This window comes from Astatotilapia calliptera, chromosome 18, assembly GCF_964374335.1.
Source record: "Astatotilapia calliptera chromosome 18, fAstCal68.1, whole genome shotgun sequence".
In the NCBI taxonomy this organism is placed as follows: domain Eukaryota; kingdom Metazoa; phylum Chordata; class Actinopteri; order Cichliformes; family Cichlidae; genus Astatotilapia; species Astatotilapia calliptera.
In genome coordinates this window covers 1,875,636-1,897,115 of record NC_137439.1, presented here as the reverse complement: position 1 = coordinate 1,897,115, position 21,480 = coordinate 1,875,636, and the positions used below count along the sequence as shown (strand labels likewise).

At 49.8% G+C, this 21,480-nt stretch overlaps 1 protein-coding gene across 7 annotated transcripts in view; it reads right to left on the bottom strand.

Moving 5' to 3' along the window:
- rasal2 (RAS protein activator like 2) overlaps positions 1 to 21,480 on the bottom strand; it is a 63,636-nt gene that overhangs the window by 8,679 nt on the left and 33,477 nt on the right. For 6 of the 7 annotated variants that reach the window (XM_026149134.2, XM_026149132.2, XM_026149131.2 and 3 more), the window contains 7 exons: positions 12,652 to 12,758; positions 10,588 to 10,700; positions 5,031 to 5,184; positions 4,575 to 4,673; positions 3,840 to 4,394; positions 3,294 to 3,438; positions 1,812 to 1,956 (listed from right to left, as the gene is read on the bottom strand). In XM_026149134.2, coding sequence (XP_026004919.2) covers positions 1,812 to 1,956; positions 3,294 to 3,438; positions 3,840 to 4,394; positions 4,575 to 4,673; positions 5,031 to 5,184; positions 10,588 to 10,700; positions 12,652 to 12,758 — 1,318 coding nt within the window. Of the gene's footprint in view, positions 1 to 1,811; positions 1,957 to 3,293; positions 3,439 to 3,839; positions 4,395 to 4,574; positions 4,674 to 5,030; positions 5,185 to 10,587; positions 10,701 to 12,651; positions 12,759 to 14,350; positions 14,388 to 21,480 lie in introns of those variants that run through there. The other variant, XM_026149135.2, reaches the window with a different exon arrangement.

The window sequence follows — 21,480 nt, the reverse complement described above, 5'->3', positions numbered from 1 at the left end:
CCCGGTGGCAGCAGGGGGCAGAGGTTAACGGTAGACGACCTTCACTGAGCTCTGCTGGTTTTATCTGATCCCTGATGCTGTCACGTTAGTAACACAGTTACTCCTGCTCTGCTTCTTTTGTCTTTTTAAATGTCCTCACACGCGCACGCACACACACGCGCACACGCACGCACACACACACGCGCACACACACGCGCGCGCGCACGCACGCACGCACGCGCACGTGTAAATAAAATTAGAGGTAAATAAATAATGGTTATTTGCCTTTAATGAGACAAGATGCAGCAGAGATGAAGCAGAGCTGCAGTCGTCTGGTCTTCCTCTCAGATACTCTAAAGCAGCGGCTGGAAGGCAACAACTCAAACTCACTGTGAACAACTAACAGCAGAATGAGCCTTTCTAAGCACGTTTCTTTTGTAAGTGGCCAAAGTCCATCTGCGCCCTGAAATTTTGCTAGCAGTTTTTAGCAGAAGTCCCGACCGATTCTTATTCTTCACCGTCAGGTTACCAAACCAGGCAGCGATACAAAAGGACGTCACAGATTCGATAAAACTTCTATAAAACAAAGACAACAGATGAGATGAGACATTAAAAGATCTCCTTTTCCTTAAAAAGAACCGTCGTTGTTGAACTTTTTTAGTGGCATCAGCATGAGATTCAAAACAGTTTATGATCAAGTACCACAGACAGATATTTATAACTCTCAACGATCCCAATATCAGCGGGTTTAATGATGGAGGGTGATGAGCTATAAGAGGACTTCCTAAAATCTATAATCATGTCTTTAGTTTTTGACACATTAAGTGAAAGGAAGGACTCATCACACCAATCCACAAAATCATCTACAACCTGTCCACGGCCTGACTCGCCCCCACTAGAAGACTGACGATCACTGTGTCGTCAGCAAACTTCAGGATGTGTCTGTTTGTGAAACTGCTGCGACACTCACTCGTGTACAGAATGAACAGAAGGAGGCAGCACGCTGGGGTGATGCAGCAGAGCAGGAGAGCACATCAGGAAACACATGATTCACCCTCACACAGACAGTCTGTCACCCAGCCGACCACACTAGTTTAAAATGATTGTAAAGCCTGTCAGCAAGTAAGAGGGTTGAATTGTATTAAATGCAGATGAAAAGTCAAATAATAATCTTGCGTGGGTGTGGGGGGCCTCAAGATGCTTATACAAGATGCAGGAGTGTGACAGCAGCGTCCTCCACACCTCTCCCTGCTCTACAGGCGAACTGGACGGGGTCAAGATGGTGTTCAACATGCATTAAAATCTTCTTAATTATCTTCTCAAATGTCTTCATCACTAAAGAAGTCAGAGCCACAGGCCTAACATCATTCAGTGCCTTAGCAGAACTGCCCTCAGCAGCAGGAACAATGACAGCATGTTTCCAAAGCTGAGGCACCGTCTGTAGCTCTGAAGAAAGTGAGAAGATAAGGTGAAAATCCCACTCAGCTGATCTGCACAAGCTCTCAGTACCTGTCCACAGACGCTGTCAGGTCCAGGACTCTTACTCTTAGTGTGTCTGAAGAGATTAGCTACCCCCCCATCAATACAACATGATGGGGGAGTGATGGTGCCGGTCTGCCTAGAACAGTCAAAGTTCTCAAAACGCAGGTAAAAACTGTTGAGACTGATGCCAGACGTTTGTCAGAGGTAAACCCCTCTAACGTGATATTACTTTTAGCTTTGGTCTGTAGCCCTGCCATTGTTTTCATACCAAGCCAAGCTCTTTAGGGGGTGTTTGAGAGAAGTTTGAAGACTCCTCTCAAACACCCTCAGCTGCTGGGACCCAGTCGTACCAGTAGGAGTTGATAATCTTGCAGAAGGCCAGCTCGCAGCACATCTTCAGGTTGCTCTGATGTTCGGCCAGGTCTCCGGTGGAGCATCGGCTCGGGTCCACCTCGCAGTTCTCGTCCGACTCGTACAGAGCTTTAATGAACTCGCCTGCAGACACAGACGGACGATGCATGAAGACAAACTGACGACCGGGCGAATCAAACCACACAGGAAACAGTTTTTTAGGAGGCGGCTGAATTTACTGGACACGTCTTCCCTTCATACTCTTAACGTTTCACGAGTCACAGCACGTCTGAGCACATTATCTTATCTGAGCACCTGTGTTGAGGAGCCACCTGTCACACATGCTGTTTCAGAGTGAAACGCAGCCAGGTCCAAACCAGTATGAATTTAAATATGAACTGGAGCGACTGGTTTCACCTTTCTGGCTCTCTCATTAAGAGTGAGGCCTTCACTGTCAGCAGAGAAACTCTGTATTTACAGCTTCCATCCCTGTTAATCTTTAATGAGTCGCCCTCTGAACCTGATGACTGTTTAACGGGCGACACAGCGCGATGACTCGGCGAGCGCGAGCTGAAAATTTGATGAGCTGAAAATACGACAATAAAAAGTCGCTGTGACAATCAAACGCCTTTAATCGATGAAACCTGCCGAGGAGGCAGGAACTTATTTCTATTTCCAGACATGAAGCTATAAATATTTTAACGAGGGTGACGCTGCTCGTGTCTTTGAAGCGTCTCTCAGTAACAGTTTGAAGAAGCTTTATTGGTTTGTAATGGCGGCGGTCTCAGCGGGCCTTCTGCTGTCACGGCCTCGACTATTTACAGCGTCTCTTCACAGCAGAGCAGAATCAGCCGGAGGAGGATGAGGATGATGCAGCAGAGCAAACATATAATTAAAAATAATTTAAAAACTCAGTCTGCTGACAAAATCTTCACCGACTTTCTTCTTCATGTGTTTTTTTCTTTTTCGTGGCGTCAGCTTTGCCGGCGAGGTGGCGTCTGCTCTGTGGAGCAGCTTTGCATGACTCACAGTTCATAATAATCCTCCTTTATCTGACACCAGGACTCTGTACAGCTCCTCAGTTTATCCTGTCTGAAACAAGCAGCTTTAGCTCCTCCTCCTTTAAACCAACTTTCAGAAACGGCGGGTGGGCGTGGCTTCTGAGATTACTATAAAAGGATACCTCATCTCTATGACATCGTACGAATCCAAGAGTACAAAAACTGTGTGAAACTGCACGGTTAGTCAGCAGCTCGGCGCTGCTCATAACTCTGATTCATTGATTAGATGCTAATTAATTATTTAACTGCCAATTATCAATACAGCTGATTATCATTTTTAAGACCTCTCTGAGACTAGATTTGGATATTTTGTTTTCTTAATTGTAAACCTCTGGATCCAATAACAGTTTAAAAATTCACAGGATAAACAAGGTGACTCCGCCCACCAGACGGCAGGTTACAGGTGTGTGCGAGGCTCACCCAGCGCGTCGTGCAGGTATTTCTGTCCCACCAGCTTCAGATACTCCTCGATGGCCTTGGTGGCCAGCGTGTTCTCCCTGAAGATCAGGACGTCGTGGTCGGCGCATCGATCCACCTCTGACATCACCAGGTCTGTCAGGAAGTCCTGAGGAAGAAGAGGCGGAGATGAAGAGGGCGCCATCATAGTTAATCGGCTCACTTACAACATTGGTGCATTTACAAACGCTGCACGCCTCCTCTGTGATCCATGACATGAGCTTCACTGACCAACTCTGGTTAATGTTAATGGAGTAAACGTGCTTTATGGATCATTTTGGGCTTTTACTGAATCTGCACGGATTCACTGGAATCATCGAGGATGGGAATCCTCCGGCAGCGAGCATTTATGGAAACGCCGTCGTATTTGGGTCCGATTTTCTGCTGTTATGCTGATATTCAGGAACCCGTGTGAAGGCGGGTCCAGAGCGAGCGCTACCTGCAGTTTAAACCTCTGGGTCGACATGTTTAGCTAACAGGAAGTCAAACGTCAGCGTGGCTGATTCTGACCTTTGCCCTGCCCGTGCTCTGCAGGATGTGGACCAGCGCGCACGCCATCTCCTCCTTGTTCTTCACGCTGATGACGGGCTCGAGCACCGAGCACAGCATGGTGTAGTTATTGGTGACGAACTCGGCGAACTCCTTGTACTGCTCCATGGGCAGGATGGAGATGGTCTGGAAGCGCGACTTGATGCGGATCGACGGCCCGCCGCCTTTGCCCTTGCTGGTGGTGGGCGTGCTCACCGGGTACCACTTCTCCACGAACTGCCGGCCCGTCACGCTCGCCACCGGGATGTTGACCAGGCCCACGTAGTTGTTCTTGTCCTTTTTCTTCTTCTTGTCCACGTCGCGGTAGATGTGCACGGTGATGCTGTGCACGCCGGGCAGGCTGGAGAAGTCAAAGTACTCGCCCCAGAACAGGCTGTCGTGGCGGGTCTTGCTGGTGGTCCGGGCGTACAGGACGTCGTCCAGACACAGCTCGCAGAAATATTTCTTCTTAGGCGGCAGGTCTTTGGCTTCGATGATCCAGAGTCGCAGCAGGTTCTCGGCGCGCCGGCAGTTGTCCTGCGAACGCAAAGACACCGTTTGTTAAACTGATTTTGTGACAGCACAAACTAACGGCCTGCAACTGCAGTTCCTCTGATGGCCACTAGAGGCGTTACAGCAGAAGTAAATATTTCATGGGTGCAGCAGGACAGGAAGTCGGGGTTGAACTGAACAAACTCTAGTTAGAGCTCGTCTCACCTTGTTGGGCTGAATCGTCCTCCTCAGGTTCTCCATCCACTTGTCTCTCTCTGAGGCCGACGTGCAGCTGAAACACTTGCTGCCGCCCGAGTACGTCACCTGACAGGTGAGACAGAGAGGGAGGGTCATCGAAACGACCAGGGGTGCAAAGTGACACGACTACTTACAGGTACCTGCTAAAACATCCAAAGGTAACAAAACATATCTGCTCTTTTCTATATCCGTCTTTATTTATTCTACAGCGCTGAAAGGACCTGATCAAACTCATCGTTTATCAGTTTTGTGACGTGAAAGTGGAGCTACATCAGTCACAACGAGCAGCGTGGATCCACTTCACGAGCGTCAGTAAAAACGAACGCTGCCCTCCAACACAAACAACAATTAATTAGAAAATCTTTCTGCTGTTAATCATCAGCTTTAACTGAAGCTCAGCTCAGACATTTCGCCGTGCTTCACCTCGAAGCAGAACTCCTGTCCCAGGATGCTGCTGTGCAGAGGCTTGATGAACACGTCCTCCTCCATGCTCAGGTCCAGAGCCTCCACCGCGCTGCCCGGGCTCAGCAAAGACTCATGGGAGCTCGACTCCTTCAGCTTGGGAAGCACGCGAGATCTGGAAGACAGGAAGGAGATGGAAAGGTAAACGGATGTTAGGGCGAGTTTAAACCACAGGGGGCGCCGCTGAGCCCGGTAAGCGGCGCCACCGGCTTCACCAAACTCCACCCGAGCCGAGAGCACCTACGAAAAACAACCACAGAGCCAGGAGAGGGGGGGGCCCCAGAGCATCCCTCCCACCTCGACCCTCCGGCAGACGCGCAGCAGCTCTGGTCACCGCCGCCGCCGCGCTTCACCCACACAGTCCAGCAGCCGGTAAACAAATCCTGAGACGGCCAATCGCATCCTGCCTGCGGGACCGTAACCGTGGCAGCGGCCCCCGCTGGGACAGCCGGCGCTTGGCAGCGAGTGTGACGCAGCGAGGAGCGTCTCAGAGGACGCAATAACGAGGAAGAGCTGCAGCGCTACGAGCAGCAGAAGAATATTGAATCATTCAATACAGCTCCAATAAATCAGAATAAACTCTGCAGCGAGGCTTCACGGTCACGTGACGGCGCCGACGGCGCTTTTGCAGTTCAGAGCTGATTTTTAAACAGAAACTGGTGAAGCTGCTTTTACCTTTAATGCTCCGACCGGCTGGACCCGCTCACATCAGCCACACCACAACTTCTGCTTTTTATTTGAGCCTCAAACAAAGTTTTCTGCAGATAAAATCTGAACCTGCGTCTCTGAGAAGCTCCTGTTTCAGGTGGTTTCACTTCCCCCGTGTTTATCCAGCGCTGGTTTCCAAATGTTTCCCCGAAGCTCATCGAAGGGTCGGCTGGTTCGTAGCCCCCTCCCACACATGTGCACGCACACACACACACACACACACACACACACACGGTTATGACACCAGAGTTTCCTCTGATTGGATCATGAGATGGAGACCCGTCCGTGGAGCATCTGCAGACCACAGCGTGTTGTGTAAGCGTTCACTGCTCTGCATGAGATCAGGGGTCATTTCGAATTCACTGAGTGTGTTTGTGCACTTTCTCTGCTGATGCAGTGACGACGCAGCTCTTTCTGCAGAGTCACACTGAGAGCAACAAAAACAACAGCGTGAAGTGAATCATCACGGTTTCCTGTGCAGACGTCCAGGTTAAACCAGAAGGAAACTAATCAATGTGATGGAAACGTGTGTGTGTGTGTGTGTGTGTGTGTGTGTGTGTGTGTGTGTGTGTGTGTGTGTGTGTGTGTGTGTGTGTGTGTGTGTGTGTAATCCTCCCGCTGTGTCAGATGAGTTACATAAACCCGGATTACCAGCCTGAGATCAGCAGTGATGCTGTGACATCATGATGCTGAATTAAACGCTCTGACCGTTAGATTCCATCATTGTCGGCCTCGTGATTAAAAAACTGCTTTTATTAAAGCTGAGACTGAAGGTTAAACACCGAGCGATGCACGAGCTTCATCATCTGCCATCCTGATCAAGGCTGGTCACAAACCAACAGCGACGCTCAGCTGGAAGCATCGCTGTGCATTTGACTAATCCGAGACATTTGACTCTCCGTCCACAAAGCACCAACCAGAAGAAGCTCTTCACTCATTTTAAAGCATCGTCACGCTTTCACTGAATTCAGGTGTACGACAAATAACCTCAGATCTATCTGTAGGTCAGCAGTTCGCCAAGTTTCACTCAAACCTGCAGTTCCTCTGACGTCCACTAGAGGCTCCAGCAGTGAGTCAGGTCTTATACACCGGCCTGTTAAAATCCAGCTTTACAGCAGGACTTCATCAAGATGCCGACACAGTGCAGAAACCAACGTGTGAGCACACGCATCGTTTGTATACAGTCTGTGGGGTTGACTTCCTGTCCCGTCAGCTGATTTCTGATCAGGTGTGCGTCAGGATGATTAAAGGAAAAAACTCCTTATCTGGAAATCCCTGCAGCTCGAAGCTTCAGACTGTGGATGCATTAATTAACCTTGAAGGCAGCTCCTAGCCTCGAGACTAATTTCCCCTGGTGGTCGCCTGTGGTACTACAATTTTAAAACTAAACCACTACTGAGCACGTGCAGAAGCTGGCACCCATCAACACAAACCCAGGAGTGGGAAACTTTTCACGCTCACGACCTGCTTTAGATCCAAAAACCTGCAGTTTCAGCGCGAGTTCAAACACGAGCAGAGGAATCGAGCGCTCCGGTTAGAAGACGTTTGCTAAGACCTGCCTGGTCATGTGACCTGCAGCCGCAACGCTCCATCGGTGAAACACAGTAAGCCATGTTTCACCAAATAAAAGAGACAGTCATAAAACACACAACCTGACTGCTTCTTTGAGTGTCAGCAGAGTGTAAACACACACACACACAACCACACACACACACACACACACACACACACACACACACACACACACACACACACACACACACACACACACACACACACAGGAAGGGCTGGTCTCCTGCATTAGGACAGAAACCTGATCCACTCTGCTGCCAGAGGAAGACGAGGAGGAAGCACTTACAGGTCTAAGCGCACGCACGCACGCACGCACGCACGCACGCACACACACACACACACACACACACACACACACACACACAATCTCTGTCTATGGTAATTCCTGTGATGATGATGATGATGAAGGGCACAGCTGGGTGAATCAGAGGAAGTTTTCAGTTCGCTGAAGTCGAGAGCTCAGAACATCTTCTGGTGTGAGACCAGGAGACACAGAAATCCAGAGTTTTCTTAAAAGTTTTTCCCACAGTGCACCTCTCTGTGTACAGTATTGGCTCCTCGGGGCTCCCGTAGCAACATTATTGAAGCGGCAGCAAACAGCAACGAGGCCGCGCTCGGCAGACCGGGTCACCTTCACGGTTCTGAGGCTGCTCGCAGATTTATTTTTGGCTGTCGACCCGTCGCGTGGGTTCTGCGGCACCACAGGACATTAACTCTGCTCCGTAACGAGCTCGACTTCAGCCGCTGCGCTCAGATAACACCGGAGCTCGCGGTGCGGCTCCCTGCGGCTCAGCTCAACCTCAAACTTCATCTGAGACGTCTGTCAGCGCTTCTCCATCGCCCACAAACCCGGAGACTCCCGTCCAAAGACAGCAGGAGTCAGTCAACCAATCACAACGCACCGTTTTCATCTCACACGCGCGAGTGCAGTCCTACCTGAATCGGAGCGATTTGGAGAGCTGAGCTATCCGAGCTCTGCGGAGGAGAGAGGACGAACCATCCATCAGGAGTCAGAGCTCAGAGCTGACTGAGAGCGAGGCTGTGTGTGTGTGTGTGTGAGTGTGTGAGTGCGTGAGTGTGTGTGTGTGTGAGTGTGTGTGTGTGTGTGTCTGTGTGTGAGTGTGTGTGTGTGTGTGTGTGAGTGTGTGAGTGCGTGAGTGTGTGTCTGTGTGTGTGTGTGTGTGTGTGTGAGTGTGTGAGTGTGCAGCATTATCCTGATGTCCAGCTGGCTGTCACTCTGTCGGTTATAAAGCTGCACTCAGCATCAGCACCACGCACACAGAGGCTGGGACAGATGTTGTGCAGAGGTTCAGCAAACACTTCCTGGTGTCACACACTTCCTGTTGGCCGTTAAACCTCGCTCAGGCTTGAAGCTCCTCCCACACCTGCATGAATCCAGGAGGAGACCTGCATCTGGATTAATTCCTCACTCACAGTTTCCTGTCATGACACGCGCACGCCTACCATGTTTGTTCTCATGTTGGTGAATCAGGTTAATCGCTGCGGTCTGAAATCTGCCACGCCCCCATTTCTCCATATAAGGAAACACACTCACCTCGATGCTGACTCTAACAGTGCCGATTGTCTTAATAAGTCAGGACTCAGTAACCATGGTGATAAATGCTGTAATGCTCGGATTAAATCTGATTATTTTCCCTCAAAGGAAAAATAATCTTGGACTGGTTAAACTGTCGCTTAAAAAAAGCAGACAGGAAATGAGAGGAAGTGCTACCACAGCGTGTGAGGGCGTGGTGGACGGCAGCCCGTCTCTGAGCCTGCTCCTGCTTAAAGGGGCTTCTTCTCCTCACTGTCACCAGTGCTGCTTGTAGGTGATGGTTGGTGTCGAGTCTTTACAGCTGTACAAACCGTCCGACTGCTGTTGTGTCAAATATCTTTGTTTACTATCATCAAAATCGCCGAGGAAACGAAAAACATTTTTGTTAAAGGACGTTTTTGAATGACATATTTTCTTGGTGACACACATGGATCAGAGCTCAGACAGGAAACGAGTCATTCACGACTTTAAAAATGATTTAACAGGAAAACAGAGTCATACCTGGAAGTTTTCCAGGGAAAAGATCTCATGAAAACACACTCACACACTCAGGAGGAACCTTTCTCTTACAAACCCACCAAACCTCTGCAGAGTGCAGCAGATTCCAGTAAAACCACCTCCAGGCAGTGCTGGGAAGGCTGGGCGGGTTAATGGAAAGAGGGAAAACCCACAACCTCCACCATCGGCAGGAGGAGAGACCTGCTGCATATTCTCCGACCCGCCCTCTGTCTGCCGCACAGAGTTGTCACATGTGACAGAAGGACGCCGGGCGTCATTACTGGAGGAAACGCAGAGCGACCAGAAGCAGCAGCCAGAGCAGGAAATGAGCTGCAATATCAGAGTCTGCTGCTCAGCGTCACTGAGCATGAACGAACTGCAGATTCACTCAAACCGACGCGTCCGCGACTCTGACCCGGCCCACAGTCAGAAGCTCTCTCTAACAAACCAATCAAACCGTCACCGGCTCGCCGAGACCGAAGGAAACCGTCACATCACGATTCCCAGCAGACCTCTTATGGAGCCAGTTTCCTCCTTCATAACAAACGCTGTTAGAGACCGACTCAGTCGACCCCGCAGGCCTGAGCAAACCTGCAGTTCCACCAAAGTCCACTAGAGGCTCAGAAGTGAGTCGCCCCCACAGACCCCCATGTGAAAGGCAGACGTGATGCTGTTTGCTCATATCAGGGGTAAAAGCACTCAGCCTGGCTCGTCTGTGTTCATATGATCAGTTTACGTTTATAAATTCTGAATTTTAGGAACATTTGTCCGTAAATTCATGTAATTTGTTTACATTTATGTTCATTAACATGCACTGTCCTAAATAATGAAATTAAACTGAACAGACGTGGAAACACACTGTGCAGGACCTCAGTGCCTGTTCCAGGCCAGGCTGTCCTGTTTCTAGCAGGGGGGTCTGAACCGTCCATCTGGACCCTGCAGAACCAGCAGAGAGCCCGAGGTGGACCCCGAACACGCAACAGGAGGCCTGACAGCGTCGCCTGCGGGTGGAGATCATCAGGCTGCAGGCGGAGGAAGGACTGTGCACAGACATCCCGTCTGCACCAAGGCTGGAGTGTGTTTATGTTTAGATTTAATGGAGTAAAAGACTCAAATCTGAGCGAAGAACAGCTGAAGAACAGCTGAAGAACAGCTGAAGAACAGCTCGAGCTCTGGAGGTGTTACCTGTCGGCATCGGCGGGCCGGATGGAGGGCAGTCTGAAGCTGGTGTTTCTGTCCAGTTTGGTCTGACTCCTCGTCCTTTTGATGGAGCCTTTAAGACGTTTACTGAAAAACCCCTGAAGGAGAAACAGCAAAGGTCAGAATCAGTCACAGATGGTGATTTTCACGAGAGCAGCACTGATCTTCACAAAGACACGTTAACGTGGACTTTCATGAGCATTGGATCGGTGAGTAATCGCTTCAGATATTCGACTGTAACCTCAAACCGCCTTCCAAGAATAAAAGCAGCTCCTGTTTCTACTGATCCACCCTAAAAACTCTCAGATCTCTCAACAGCGTCTCACACGTCCTTTTTCCATCCTGTTTCTGTCACAAGAGCCTCGCTGTGAGCGATGCTGCTGTGGCTCACACAAAGCTCCGCTCTGAGCCAGCGAGGTCCTTCACAGAAACACTTCTCCATCCTCCACCTCACAAACTCAACTCACGGGATCCAGGTGATCCACCAGAAAGATGAAACACTGATGCAGCAGCACCAACCCTCAGTCCTCAGCACAAACCACCACCTTCAGCTGCAGTCAGGTTTAATCTCATTATTTTGGTGATTACTGTACGCGATTCAGCAGCGATGAACGGGCTCAGGTGGACGTGCCTCGACTAGAAAACGCCCTCTGGTGGTGTTTTCATGCAGGTGGAATAAATGACGTGAGCACAGCATCCGCACACACCTGTGCGTTTCAGCTCATTTTAGAGCGACTGTAACTCCGTCACGTTTGCACTGAAGACACAACTCCAAGTTCTACAGCGATATTCGCCTGCGCCAGCTGCAGTGAAAGGCAGTGGGGTCTGAGTCGTCCACAGCACAGTGTAGTGTAATGTTTCACAGGTCGCTGAGCTCAGCAGCATGTTTGACCAGCACCTGCTGCCCCCTGGTGGCGTTTTCATGCAGGAGAAACAATAAATGTCTTCAGCTCAGCCACTCTGAGACTTCTGGTAGAAGATTCATGTGTCTGTTGTTTTGCTGGTATTAAAAATCACTCTGACATCTAAACACACCGACACCACCCAGGCCTGCTTCAGGCTGAGTGCTGATTGGTTCCACACTGATGAGTCATCCCTGTATCTCCATCTATGATCAAACTCTGATCAAACCCTTCAGCTCTCAGGTCGTCTGTCACAATAAAAGCCCCGTGCAGAGCTGTGGAAGTGAGCGGCCTCATTTCCGGAGATATTAATATCCTCAAACGCATCACCTCCTCCCCCCCTCCCCTGCAGACTCCCTTCAGGCTCATTGGCTCCTTTTAATGCATCAGAATAAAGACGCATCCTGCCAGAGAGCGAGGAACACTTCAAACAGGCCGCCTGCACCCTTAAAAACCGCCTCCACCAAACAGCCAATCACACCTATTGATCACGATTATTGGTCTCTGAGGATCGCTGAACAGACGACTGAAAGCTTCGTGTCACTTCCTCACCACTGATGAACTCCCAGCATGCTCCCCGGCCGTGTTTACTTAAATCTGCGTGAAGACGTCTGAAACTAAAAATACGACCTGAGAGCTGCGACACAAACTCTCAGCACAGAGTTTCAGCTCTGCTTCAAAGTGCTAACGACGGGAAAACAGTCGCAGCAGAGCTTCAGAGACGCTGGAAACTAACAGAACAACAGCTGCAGTAACAAAAACAACAGCTGCAGTAATATCCTGTGTTCGATTGCACCGACATTTTATTTACTGAGCACTTTCCTGATAACCTGATAACCAAGCTAGTTAGCATTAGCATGCCACCCTCCCTTCTGGCTGTGAAAAACTGACGAGGCGTTGATGAGTGATGCCACGACCTAAACACACACGTAACTTATTAATATCAAGTATTCAGACTTTAGCGCCACCTGCTGGTAACAGGAACTCTGCCTTATGTACAGCCTGATATACAGCAAACAGGCGACACGTGTCCGTGCTCTGAGGGTGGAGGAACACCAGAGAGGACGACGGAGCAGAGACGGGCCTGAGATCTCTGTGATGGCGTGCAGTAAATAAATACATGCAGAGACGCGTTCCCGTTACTCACCGGCACTTTGAACGGAGACGTGTTTGGATTGTCGACTGCGACGCTCTTCTCCGAGCTCCCCAAACCGGAAATACTCCTCCTCCTCGGAGATCTCTCCGAAGAAACTTCTGCAAAGAGAGAGAGAGAGAAAGGGAGGGTTAACCAGCATCATCATCATCAGCCTCTGAGCTGAGCGACGGAGGACAGGCGAAGACGTTCAGACATGACGGAGGACGTGGACAGACATCGGGTCGCAGATATCTACACCTTCTGTCAAACGTTCTTCCAGTAATCACGCCGCCAACACACTTCAAGTCATTTTCACCAACCAAAGTGCTGCAAACGGACTGAAAGGTTCAAATAGGAAGAAAACCAGAGAGCGCCAACAGCACGTAACCATGACGACTGCCGCTGACCAGTGCAATCATCTGAGCCGCCACGTCTTATGGGTCGTGTCCTGATTTAACATTTAACTGAAACTTAAACATTTACTGGACTGTAAGTCAAGGCAGATGTTCCACATGAGGTCTACGGGAGAGTCTGATTGGTTACACATCAGAAGTAAAAGCCAATCAGAACTGAGAACAGAGAAACACATTCAGTCTGAAGCAGCAAAAACAAATGAGCTGAAAGAGTCACGATAATAAGAGAGTAACTTTAATGAGACAAACTTTAAAACATGGAGACAAATCAGCTGTGACGGCGCCACAGCGGCTATGCTAATGGCAAAAAGGCTAAATTATGCTAGCAGCTACATGGACAGGAAGCCTCAGACTTCCTGAAACCAGCTCAGCTAAAACTTGAACATGTGAACAGCAAACAGAAGAGGAGCAGACAGAAGCAGTGCTGGGACCATCTCTACGTTATTTAATATGAACACTAACCAGGATTTCCACGGCTCAATGACAGAGGATTCAAAAGTACACGACTAATAATAAATAACATCAGTGATGAGAGCATGACGCCGGATTCTTTCTGCACCTGTAAATCATTCAGATATCGCTCCTCTGTCTCTCCTCCTCTTTAATAATCTGTATCGGCCCGTCTGTGAAGCTCGCCAAGCTTCCTGCTGCAGAAACCAGAGTCTAACATTTCCGCGTCCTCCTCTGCAGCTCTCTGCAAACACATCCAGTGGGCCGGGTTGGGCCCCGAGCCACATGTTTGACACCTCTGTATGAGAGTTCATAACGCAGCCGTTTGGAGCATGAAGACACACACGAGCCACAATCAGCTGTGGGAGTTCCACCCCGACCCAGCTCAGGCCGCCGCCACCTTATACGGAGCCAGCAGCGTCATGGCGACACCAGAACAACATTTCGAGAGACGCTGGCGTCCGACCGGCAGCGTATGGAGCCAACATGATGTTTACATGCTGAGGAAACAAAACGTGCTGCTCTGCAACAGGAAGTGAGCGCAGCATGCAGCAGCGGGGAGCTGTATCAGGTTCCAGCTGCAGGACGAGGCGCTCGCCGCATGCACGCCGCAGGCATGCAGCGCTGCGAGGAAGCCGGGGACAAACTTTCATGCAACCCCCCCCACCCCACCAACCAAACCACCCCTGACGATGGAGGAAGAGGAGCGCTGACGGGGACGCCATCAGCGCTGGTCTTTCACTCCCGGGACAAAGTTGAGGCAACATGCGGCAGGAAGCCCGGTATGACAGGTCGGTCACATGACACGGACAGAGACATACACAGAGGGAGAGAGAGGGAGACGGTACCTCGATCGCAGCTGTTCCCCATCATCTGAGGAGAGGACACACACAGAGTCAGACGGGATTGGCCGGAGCCGCTGCCACCTGTCAGCCAATGAGGTTAAGCTGCAAACATCCGTCTTTGTCCCGTCCTCCACTTTGGCATCCCCCAGCCCTCCCCTCTGCCACCCCTCCCTCCTCAGCACCGCATCCTCCTCCTTCACGCTGCCTCCTTTCCCATCTCCTCCTCCTCTCTCTCCACTCAGCAGTAATTCTAAGTCTCGCTCGTCCGCTCGCTGAGGTTTTACCGCATTTCTTCAATCAATCCCACAAACTGCTCCGTTCTGCTGTCTCTCCTCCTCCTCTTCGTGTCTTCCTTCCTCTCTGCAGACCCTCCTCTCCCTCTCCCTCTCTCTCTGTCTCTGCAGCACCTCCCTCTCCCTCCTCTTCCTCTCTCGCTGCGTTTATCGCTGCCCTCGGAGGATAATTACCAAATAAGTTTCCCCTCAGCCGGCTGATGTGGGACACAACTCTGGGGGCCGAATCACATCAGGCCTGCAAATTAACTCTATTTTCAGAGTCTGTTCATTGATCCGATCACTCGCTAATCACCATTAATCACTTTCAAAAGCATAATTTATGTCATCGGTGACCCGGCACTGAAGAGTCGACGCTTTTTAATAACACAAATGTTCACACTCTGGCTCTTTAACCATTCAGCACAGGATCCGACGCCTGTCTCTGAGTCTGAAGACTTTCAGAGTTTCTTAATGATCTGCTCTAAAATGAAAATTATTGAAACTTTTAGAAACTGTACCTGCAGCTGCGTGCAGACTATGAAACAGTAATCAGACGCGTCTGCAGACGCTCTGCCTGCTGTTCAGCTTAAATATTATTTCCTGTTTTTGCACCTGAGTCGTTCAGACCATCAGCATCAGTCCACACCTGCTGTTGTTGGCACACAGGTAGACTCAGTGCAGCAAAATTTAAACCCACTCATGACCAAGTGTCCTCTGTCACACTCAGTGGATCCTCTGATCATCTATAAATATCTATTGATCAGCTGTGTCTCAAATATCTGTACTCTGAGACAAGTAATCAGCAGATGAGCCACACCAGGAATCGAACCAGCAAACATGTGACGTGTGATCAACAGTAATCATCAGTTTGCTCAGGTTTTCACCTTCCTCCTCCTCCTCCTCCTGCTGCTGCTAACGAGATATTGATCAGCGGGAACTCGGCTCAATCTGTCGTTTCAGCGGATCCACCAGAGACCGCGACCTTCACAGACGGGGTCACGGTCAAACCAGAGACCAGCAGCTCGCCAGTCTGGTGCTTTGGTCTATTTTTGCTTAGGTCTGTGACCTGTGGGCGTGGCTTACACTAACACTGTAGCTAACAGACTGAGGTAAAACCATGCACGTGCACTGCTTCTGAAACTTTGCACCTTTTCATCTAAATATGCTTTTAAAAAAAAACAAAGTTGTCAGCTGATGCAGCTAGCTGCTAATTAGTGCTAACACCCACGTTTGTTAGCAGTAACCTCACAGCAGCCATGTTATTGGCTAGATGATGTCATTAAGCTTCCAACCGCACAAACACGCGCCATTGGTCCAGTTCAGGTCAAGCTAGCAGACAGCTAGCAGCTACAGCTGCCTGTCAGTCAAACAGGCCCCGCCCCCAATAATACAAACTTTAAGCAGGCTGTAAACATGTTGCAAGCATTGACTCACTGCCAGAGCCTCTAGTGGTCATTAGAGGAACTGCAGGTATAAAAGCATGAACGTGTGAACAGATGCACACTGAGGGACTCTGGACGGCTTTCAGTTGCTGGATCTTTCCGCCGCCCTCCCTCTGACCACCACGACTTTGGGTTAAATCGGCTCACGTGTCGGCTCGTAGGTATCGAGCTTCCCGGACGGACTCGTGGGAAAACCGCTGCTAAAAATAAGCCTGAGGGCAGAGAGAGGCAGAGCCGAGGGACAGGAGGAGGCTATCGGGTGTCAGAGAAAGTCATCCATCAGCTGCTGGTGTCGGCGCACGCGATGGTTTCAGCCTGTTTGAGTTTAAAATCCCGTCGGCCTCCGAGGGCTCCCTGAACATCTGTCCGCTCACAGCTGGCTGATTAGTTTAATGTCTGAGTTATCGACTCGACCGCCTGATGAATGAGCAGCTCTGTGAGGACAAACCTCCACAAACAGAAACCTGCACATAAACAACCAGGTAATACTGACCAATCACATCTCAGCAGACAGCGAGCAGGTAAACACTGAACCGTGAGCACCCTCCTCCCATCATAAGTGGTTCAACCTGTCACCTGTGTGTGTGTGTGTGTGTGTGTGTGTGTGTGTGTGTGTGTGTGTGTGTGTGTGTGTGTGTGTGTGGGTCAGTAGTGTGACACCGCTCAGAAAAGATGAATGGGTGGATGTGATGTCATCAGAAAGGAGCGCGAGGAATGCTGAAGCTGACCTATGTTGAACTCTGGCTCATTCAGGAGTTGACACACCTGACACACACACACACACACACACACACACACACACACACACACACACACACACACACACACACACACCAGTCTGCTGCACAAAGAAACCTTTGTGTGAAGCTGTCTGCAGGGCAGAGTGGGCGGAGCTTTCACAGCAGCAGGTATAAGGTGAGATTCCCAGAAAGTCCTGGTTTTAGCGAATGTTTCCCAAAGTGGGAGCGTGTCTAAGAGCAGAGCCGTGAGGCCACAGCGCCTGCATGAAGGTGAAACAGCCTCATGTCCAAACATCATCAGGCGTCTGGGCTCACGGCCGTTACATCACAGGTCTGATGGCTCATGACATCATTTATCAGTGTTTACACGTTTTTTGTATTAACGGCTGTCAGCCTGCAGCAAATCTCACATATTTTATATGATTATTAGAAAACAACAAACTAAAAGATTCCTCTTAACGGAGCCGTGTAACAAAAAACACTGAAGAGTGACAGTGGGTGAAGGGATCACTTCTTTCCACATTTAAACAATTTCAAGTGTTTGAATGTGAAAATACTGACGGTAGGAACAGCGTGGATCCTGTGGAGGGCTACGACCGCGTTCTCTGGCGTTCGCCTTTTTTAAACTTGTTGTGCCGGCTTTGTTCCTTCTCTTCAGTTGTCATCAGAGTTTTTCTCAGCAGGAATGATAAAAACAACGAGACCCCGTCAGCCCTCCTCCTCACACTCAGCTCCGCTTTCACAACAAATATTCAAAGAATTTCTTTTCACATAATGAAACCAGTTCTGTTTGTCGAGCCTCGTTCGGCCCGTGTGCGTCGGCCGCCTCCTCTCGCGTCGCTTCACATTCCTCTGAATAAATTAACAGTATCAGTGAAACTCTGAGCCACCAGCTCACCCCGCTGCCGCTGCTCAAACCACGACCACGGCGCCAGGATTCAACCTGCTGTCACCTGCCCGATCGGCTCGGATGTCGTTCGCTTTGTTTCTGTCATGAGGAATGTCGGGGCAGATTTAAGACGTTTGGAACGAGTGTCGGATAATAAACAGCTGGTCCACACACTCAGTTACACGTATTATTTCTATTACAGGTAATCAAAGCTGAAGTTTTGATCGTTTTGTCACATTTCGCAGACCTTAAACGTTCTTGCTTCATCAGACCTCCTGAAGCTGTGGCTTCATTAACAGTGTGGAGCATCAGGTCATCTTCACCTACAGAGCTCAAACTGGGATCATTTAAAAGCAGTCCTGAGCCGCAGCTTGTATCTTTGAATTCAGGTGTTTTCAGTCTGGATGCCACAGGTGTACGAGATCCAGCTCCGTGAACTCGAGCGTGGGCTGCAACAGGACGCCACCGCGGTGCAGCGTTTGTGCTGATGTCAGAGCGGCAGCGACTCTGCTGAGTCGTGTTTAGGGACATTGATGCAGTTTAATGCATGAAAGTCGCTGCCGCTCTGCTGACGCTCTGCTGCCGCTCTGCTGACTCAGTAGCTGCAGAATTTGACTTTAACATCAGCACAGACACGGTGAGCCGGGAGCTTCCTGGTACTTCCTGGCAGCTCAGCCTCTGAACGCTGCGCCGTCTTCACCTGATTTTTAACTCAAATGTTTCTGGATTTGAAAACATTTGCTGCTCTGTTATTTGGTAAGCTTCTTTAAAGTCCCGTTGCTGTTCTGAGCTCTACATTATTGTTTGCGACACTTTAATTTCAGATCAGCTCGAATGTAAAGCGTGAATTTGTGGCTGACTTCAGATTTGTTTCCACAGCTCTTAATTCCAAGTTCTGGAATAAACCTTTAGTCTGAATAAATGTTATTTTGTTTCGTCCTATTATTGCAAACTCCTGTTACAAACAGTCGAATCTGACCTGGGGTCAGTCGTCTTCCCGTGCTGCGAGGACGCCGCCCTCATTAAACTCCAGAGTGACAGAATCACAGTTACAGCCTCGATCAGAGCGAGCGAGGCGCCTGTGGAGACGCGTGGTCTCTGCTGCCACGAAGCATCTCTGTAGGTCTTTCATAACGCCGCCTCCTGCAAGGTCAAAGGTCAAACTCTCTAAAAACAAAACTGCAGGAAACAGTGGCGTGCTCCTTTAAAGGGAGCTCCCGTCATGCTGCGTGCATCCTCAGATGGGAGTCGTCTTCGGGAAATTTGGGACACAATGATCTAATCATAGCAGGAGCGGGGACAGCTGGAGCGCCGCGATTTAGGCTAACGTTAATAATGACGAGCAGCCGAGCGCACGGAGCCGGAAGAAACGTGAGAGCCGCCGAGCACCAGGCGCCCGCAGTAAGGAGACGTCAGCGTACCTCCAGATCTGAGAGGCTGAAGTCATGTTTGCACACTGAGTGTGACTCAGGCTGGCCGTTATAGTAACCATCATCAATGAGCTCGTTAATACGCTTTAACTAGCAGGTCATTACTGAGCACTAATAACAATGAAACTGAGGTCACTCAGAGGTCACTTTGATCTTTATTGTTGTCCCTGATGACGAGCGGCTCTGCATTGGAGCAACAAGTGCATCATGGGACGGACGCTGACGACTCCGAGCAGTGAATGACTGTAAGCTGTGATAATGGTTGCCATGGTGCTGCAGCCACACAGGTTTTTGTTTTTTAAACTGTCCTCACACAGGAAGTGATGACAGACCGCAGGCAGAAGAGACTGGGCGGGGCTCGCCCGGTTTCTCAAGATGACATCATGTGTTGTGAATGAACTCGGAGATAAGAGGAAGAATCCTGACCTCAGGTGTCACCAGATTTGTTGCTGAGGTGACTACAGGACTGGCTGAGGTCACACCTCTGCATTACTGAGGACTGACAACGTCCCGCTGACTGTCAGCTGATGCTTCACACTTAAATATATATCATTTATTTTAGAGAAACGAGCTGGAAAACATTTATTTGCTGATTAAGTCAGAGGACTGTGAGTCAGGAGAGCGAGGGCCACAGCCTTCTCAACCTTTGTCATGTGCACTTGGTTTCTAACGACCTGGTTAGAAATAATGGTCGGTTTGATAAAATACAGGTTTAGTCGATCTTATTTTTTCCTACAGTCGAGCTCTTGTTCTTTTCCACACACTCGCTGTAGTCTCAGTCCAGTGTAATAACCCTGGAGCAGGTTTTACTCCCAGCATGCTCCGAGAGCTGGTTTTAAAGTTCAACCACGATCTGAAAGCTAAAGTCGGTTCTGCTTCAGATCTCAGCGTGGAGGTTTTAATGCATCATCATTTCTAAATACATGTTTACCTTTAATGTCTAAATGATTCTGACTCTCACCTGTCCTCCGCCATCACGCATCCTGCCTGCAGTCTGGGCGTGACCTCTGACACGGAGCTTTGATTTGACATTCAAATCACCAACGGGCCGCAGCCATGTTTTCTCCAGGAACATGAGCCTCCATCATGTGGACTCTGACACAGCCCCACCTCAGCTACTCTGCACAGACTTCCTGTTACATACAGGGCTTTAACCCGCCCACATCACACACTCATGTACACCTGACGACCCGAGCTGCAGGACAGGGATGCAATGATCGGGACCAAAGAACCAAAAGGTGATTAAAGTGCCGCGCTGCGACAGCCCGTTACCTTGCTGGCACGCTCGCTGCGTTAGGTTAACACTTGTTAGGAAGCTTTTATTGCACCATAACAGTAACACAGCATGTCGTTAACTGCCTGCTCCACTCCGTGTGCGAGGAGCTGCATCGCTGCGAGCCGAGAGCAGGGGAAGGACAGACGACATGAACACATAACAGAGAGGTTTTGGCTTTCCATCCATCCATCCATCCATCCATTCGCTTCCGCTTATCCTTTTCAGGGGCGCGGGGGGCGCTGGAGCCTATCCCAGCTGTCATAGGGCGAGAGGCGGGGTACACCCTGGACAGGTCGCCAGTCTGTCGCAGGGCCAACACACAGAGACAGACAACCATTCACACTCACATTCACACCTAGTGACAATTTGGATTAACCAATTAACCTATCCCCACAAGCTGCATGTCTTTGGACGGTGGGAGGAAGCTGGAGTACTCGGAGGGAACCCACGCAAACACGGGGAGAACATGCAAACTCCACACAGAAAGACCCCGGCCTGATGGTGGAATTGAACTCAGGACCTTCTTGCTGTGCGGCAACAGTGCTAACCACTGTGCTGTTTTGGCTTTCCTCCAGAGCAAAACCCACAGAGCTGACATAAAAACTGTTTAGTGCTTATATGCACAGTCATCCCTTCAAAGACGTCTGAGGCAGAAACACCCAGCAGTTCTCATCACCTCAGTCCTGCTGACTGTCAGGATCTTACTAAAAGACACTCGAGCTTAAATTCAAATTCTGGGGCCTGAGAAATCAGAAATGTGTTCTCCTGAATAATCATCACAACGTTGTCATCATTGTTCACATCTTCGTCGTCACTTCTTTGTGCCGTTTGTGTTTGAAAGCGCTGTATAAAGAAAGATTATGACTGCACCTGTTAAAGCTCAGAGCTGAACGTCTCTTTTCTTTCATGTCTGAATAAAATTCAGACCAGCAGCAGCTCGACTGATCCATCAGCTGAACACGTTCACCTCTGATGGTGATCGATAACTGATCGATAACTGATGCCAGGCTGCTGATCGGAGAAACTAACTTCTCCTCTCGGTCCGACTCCTCGCGGAGCCTGAAGCTGCAGCTCTGCAGGC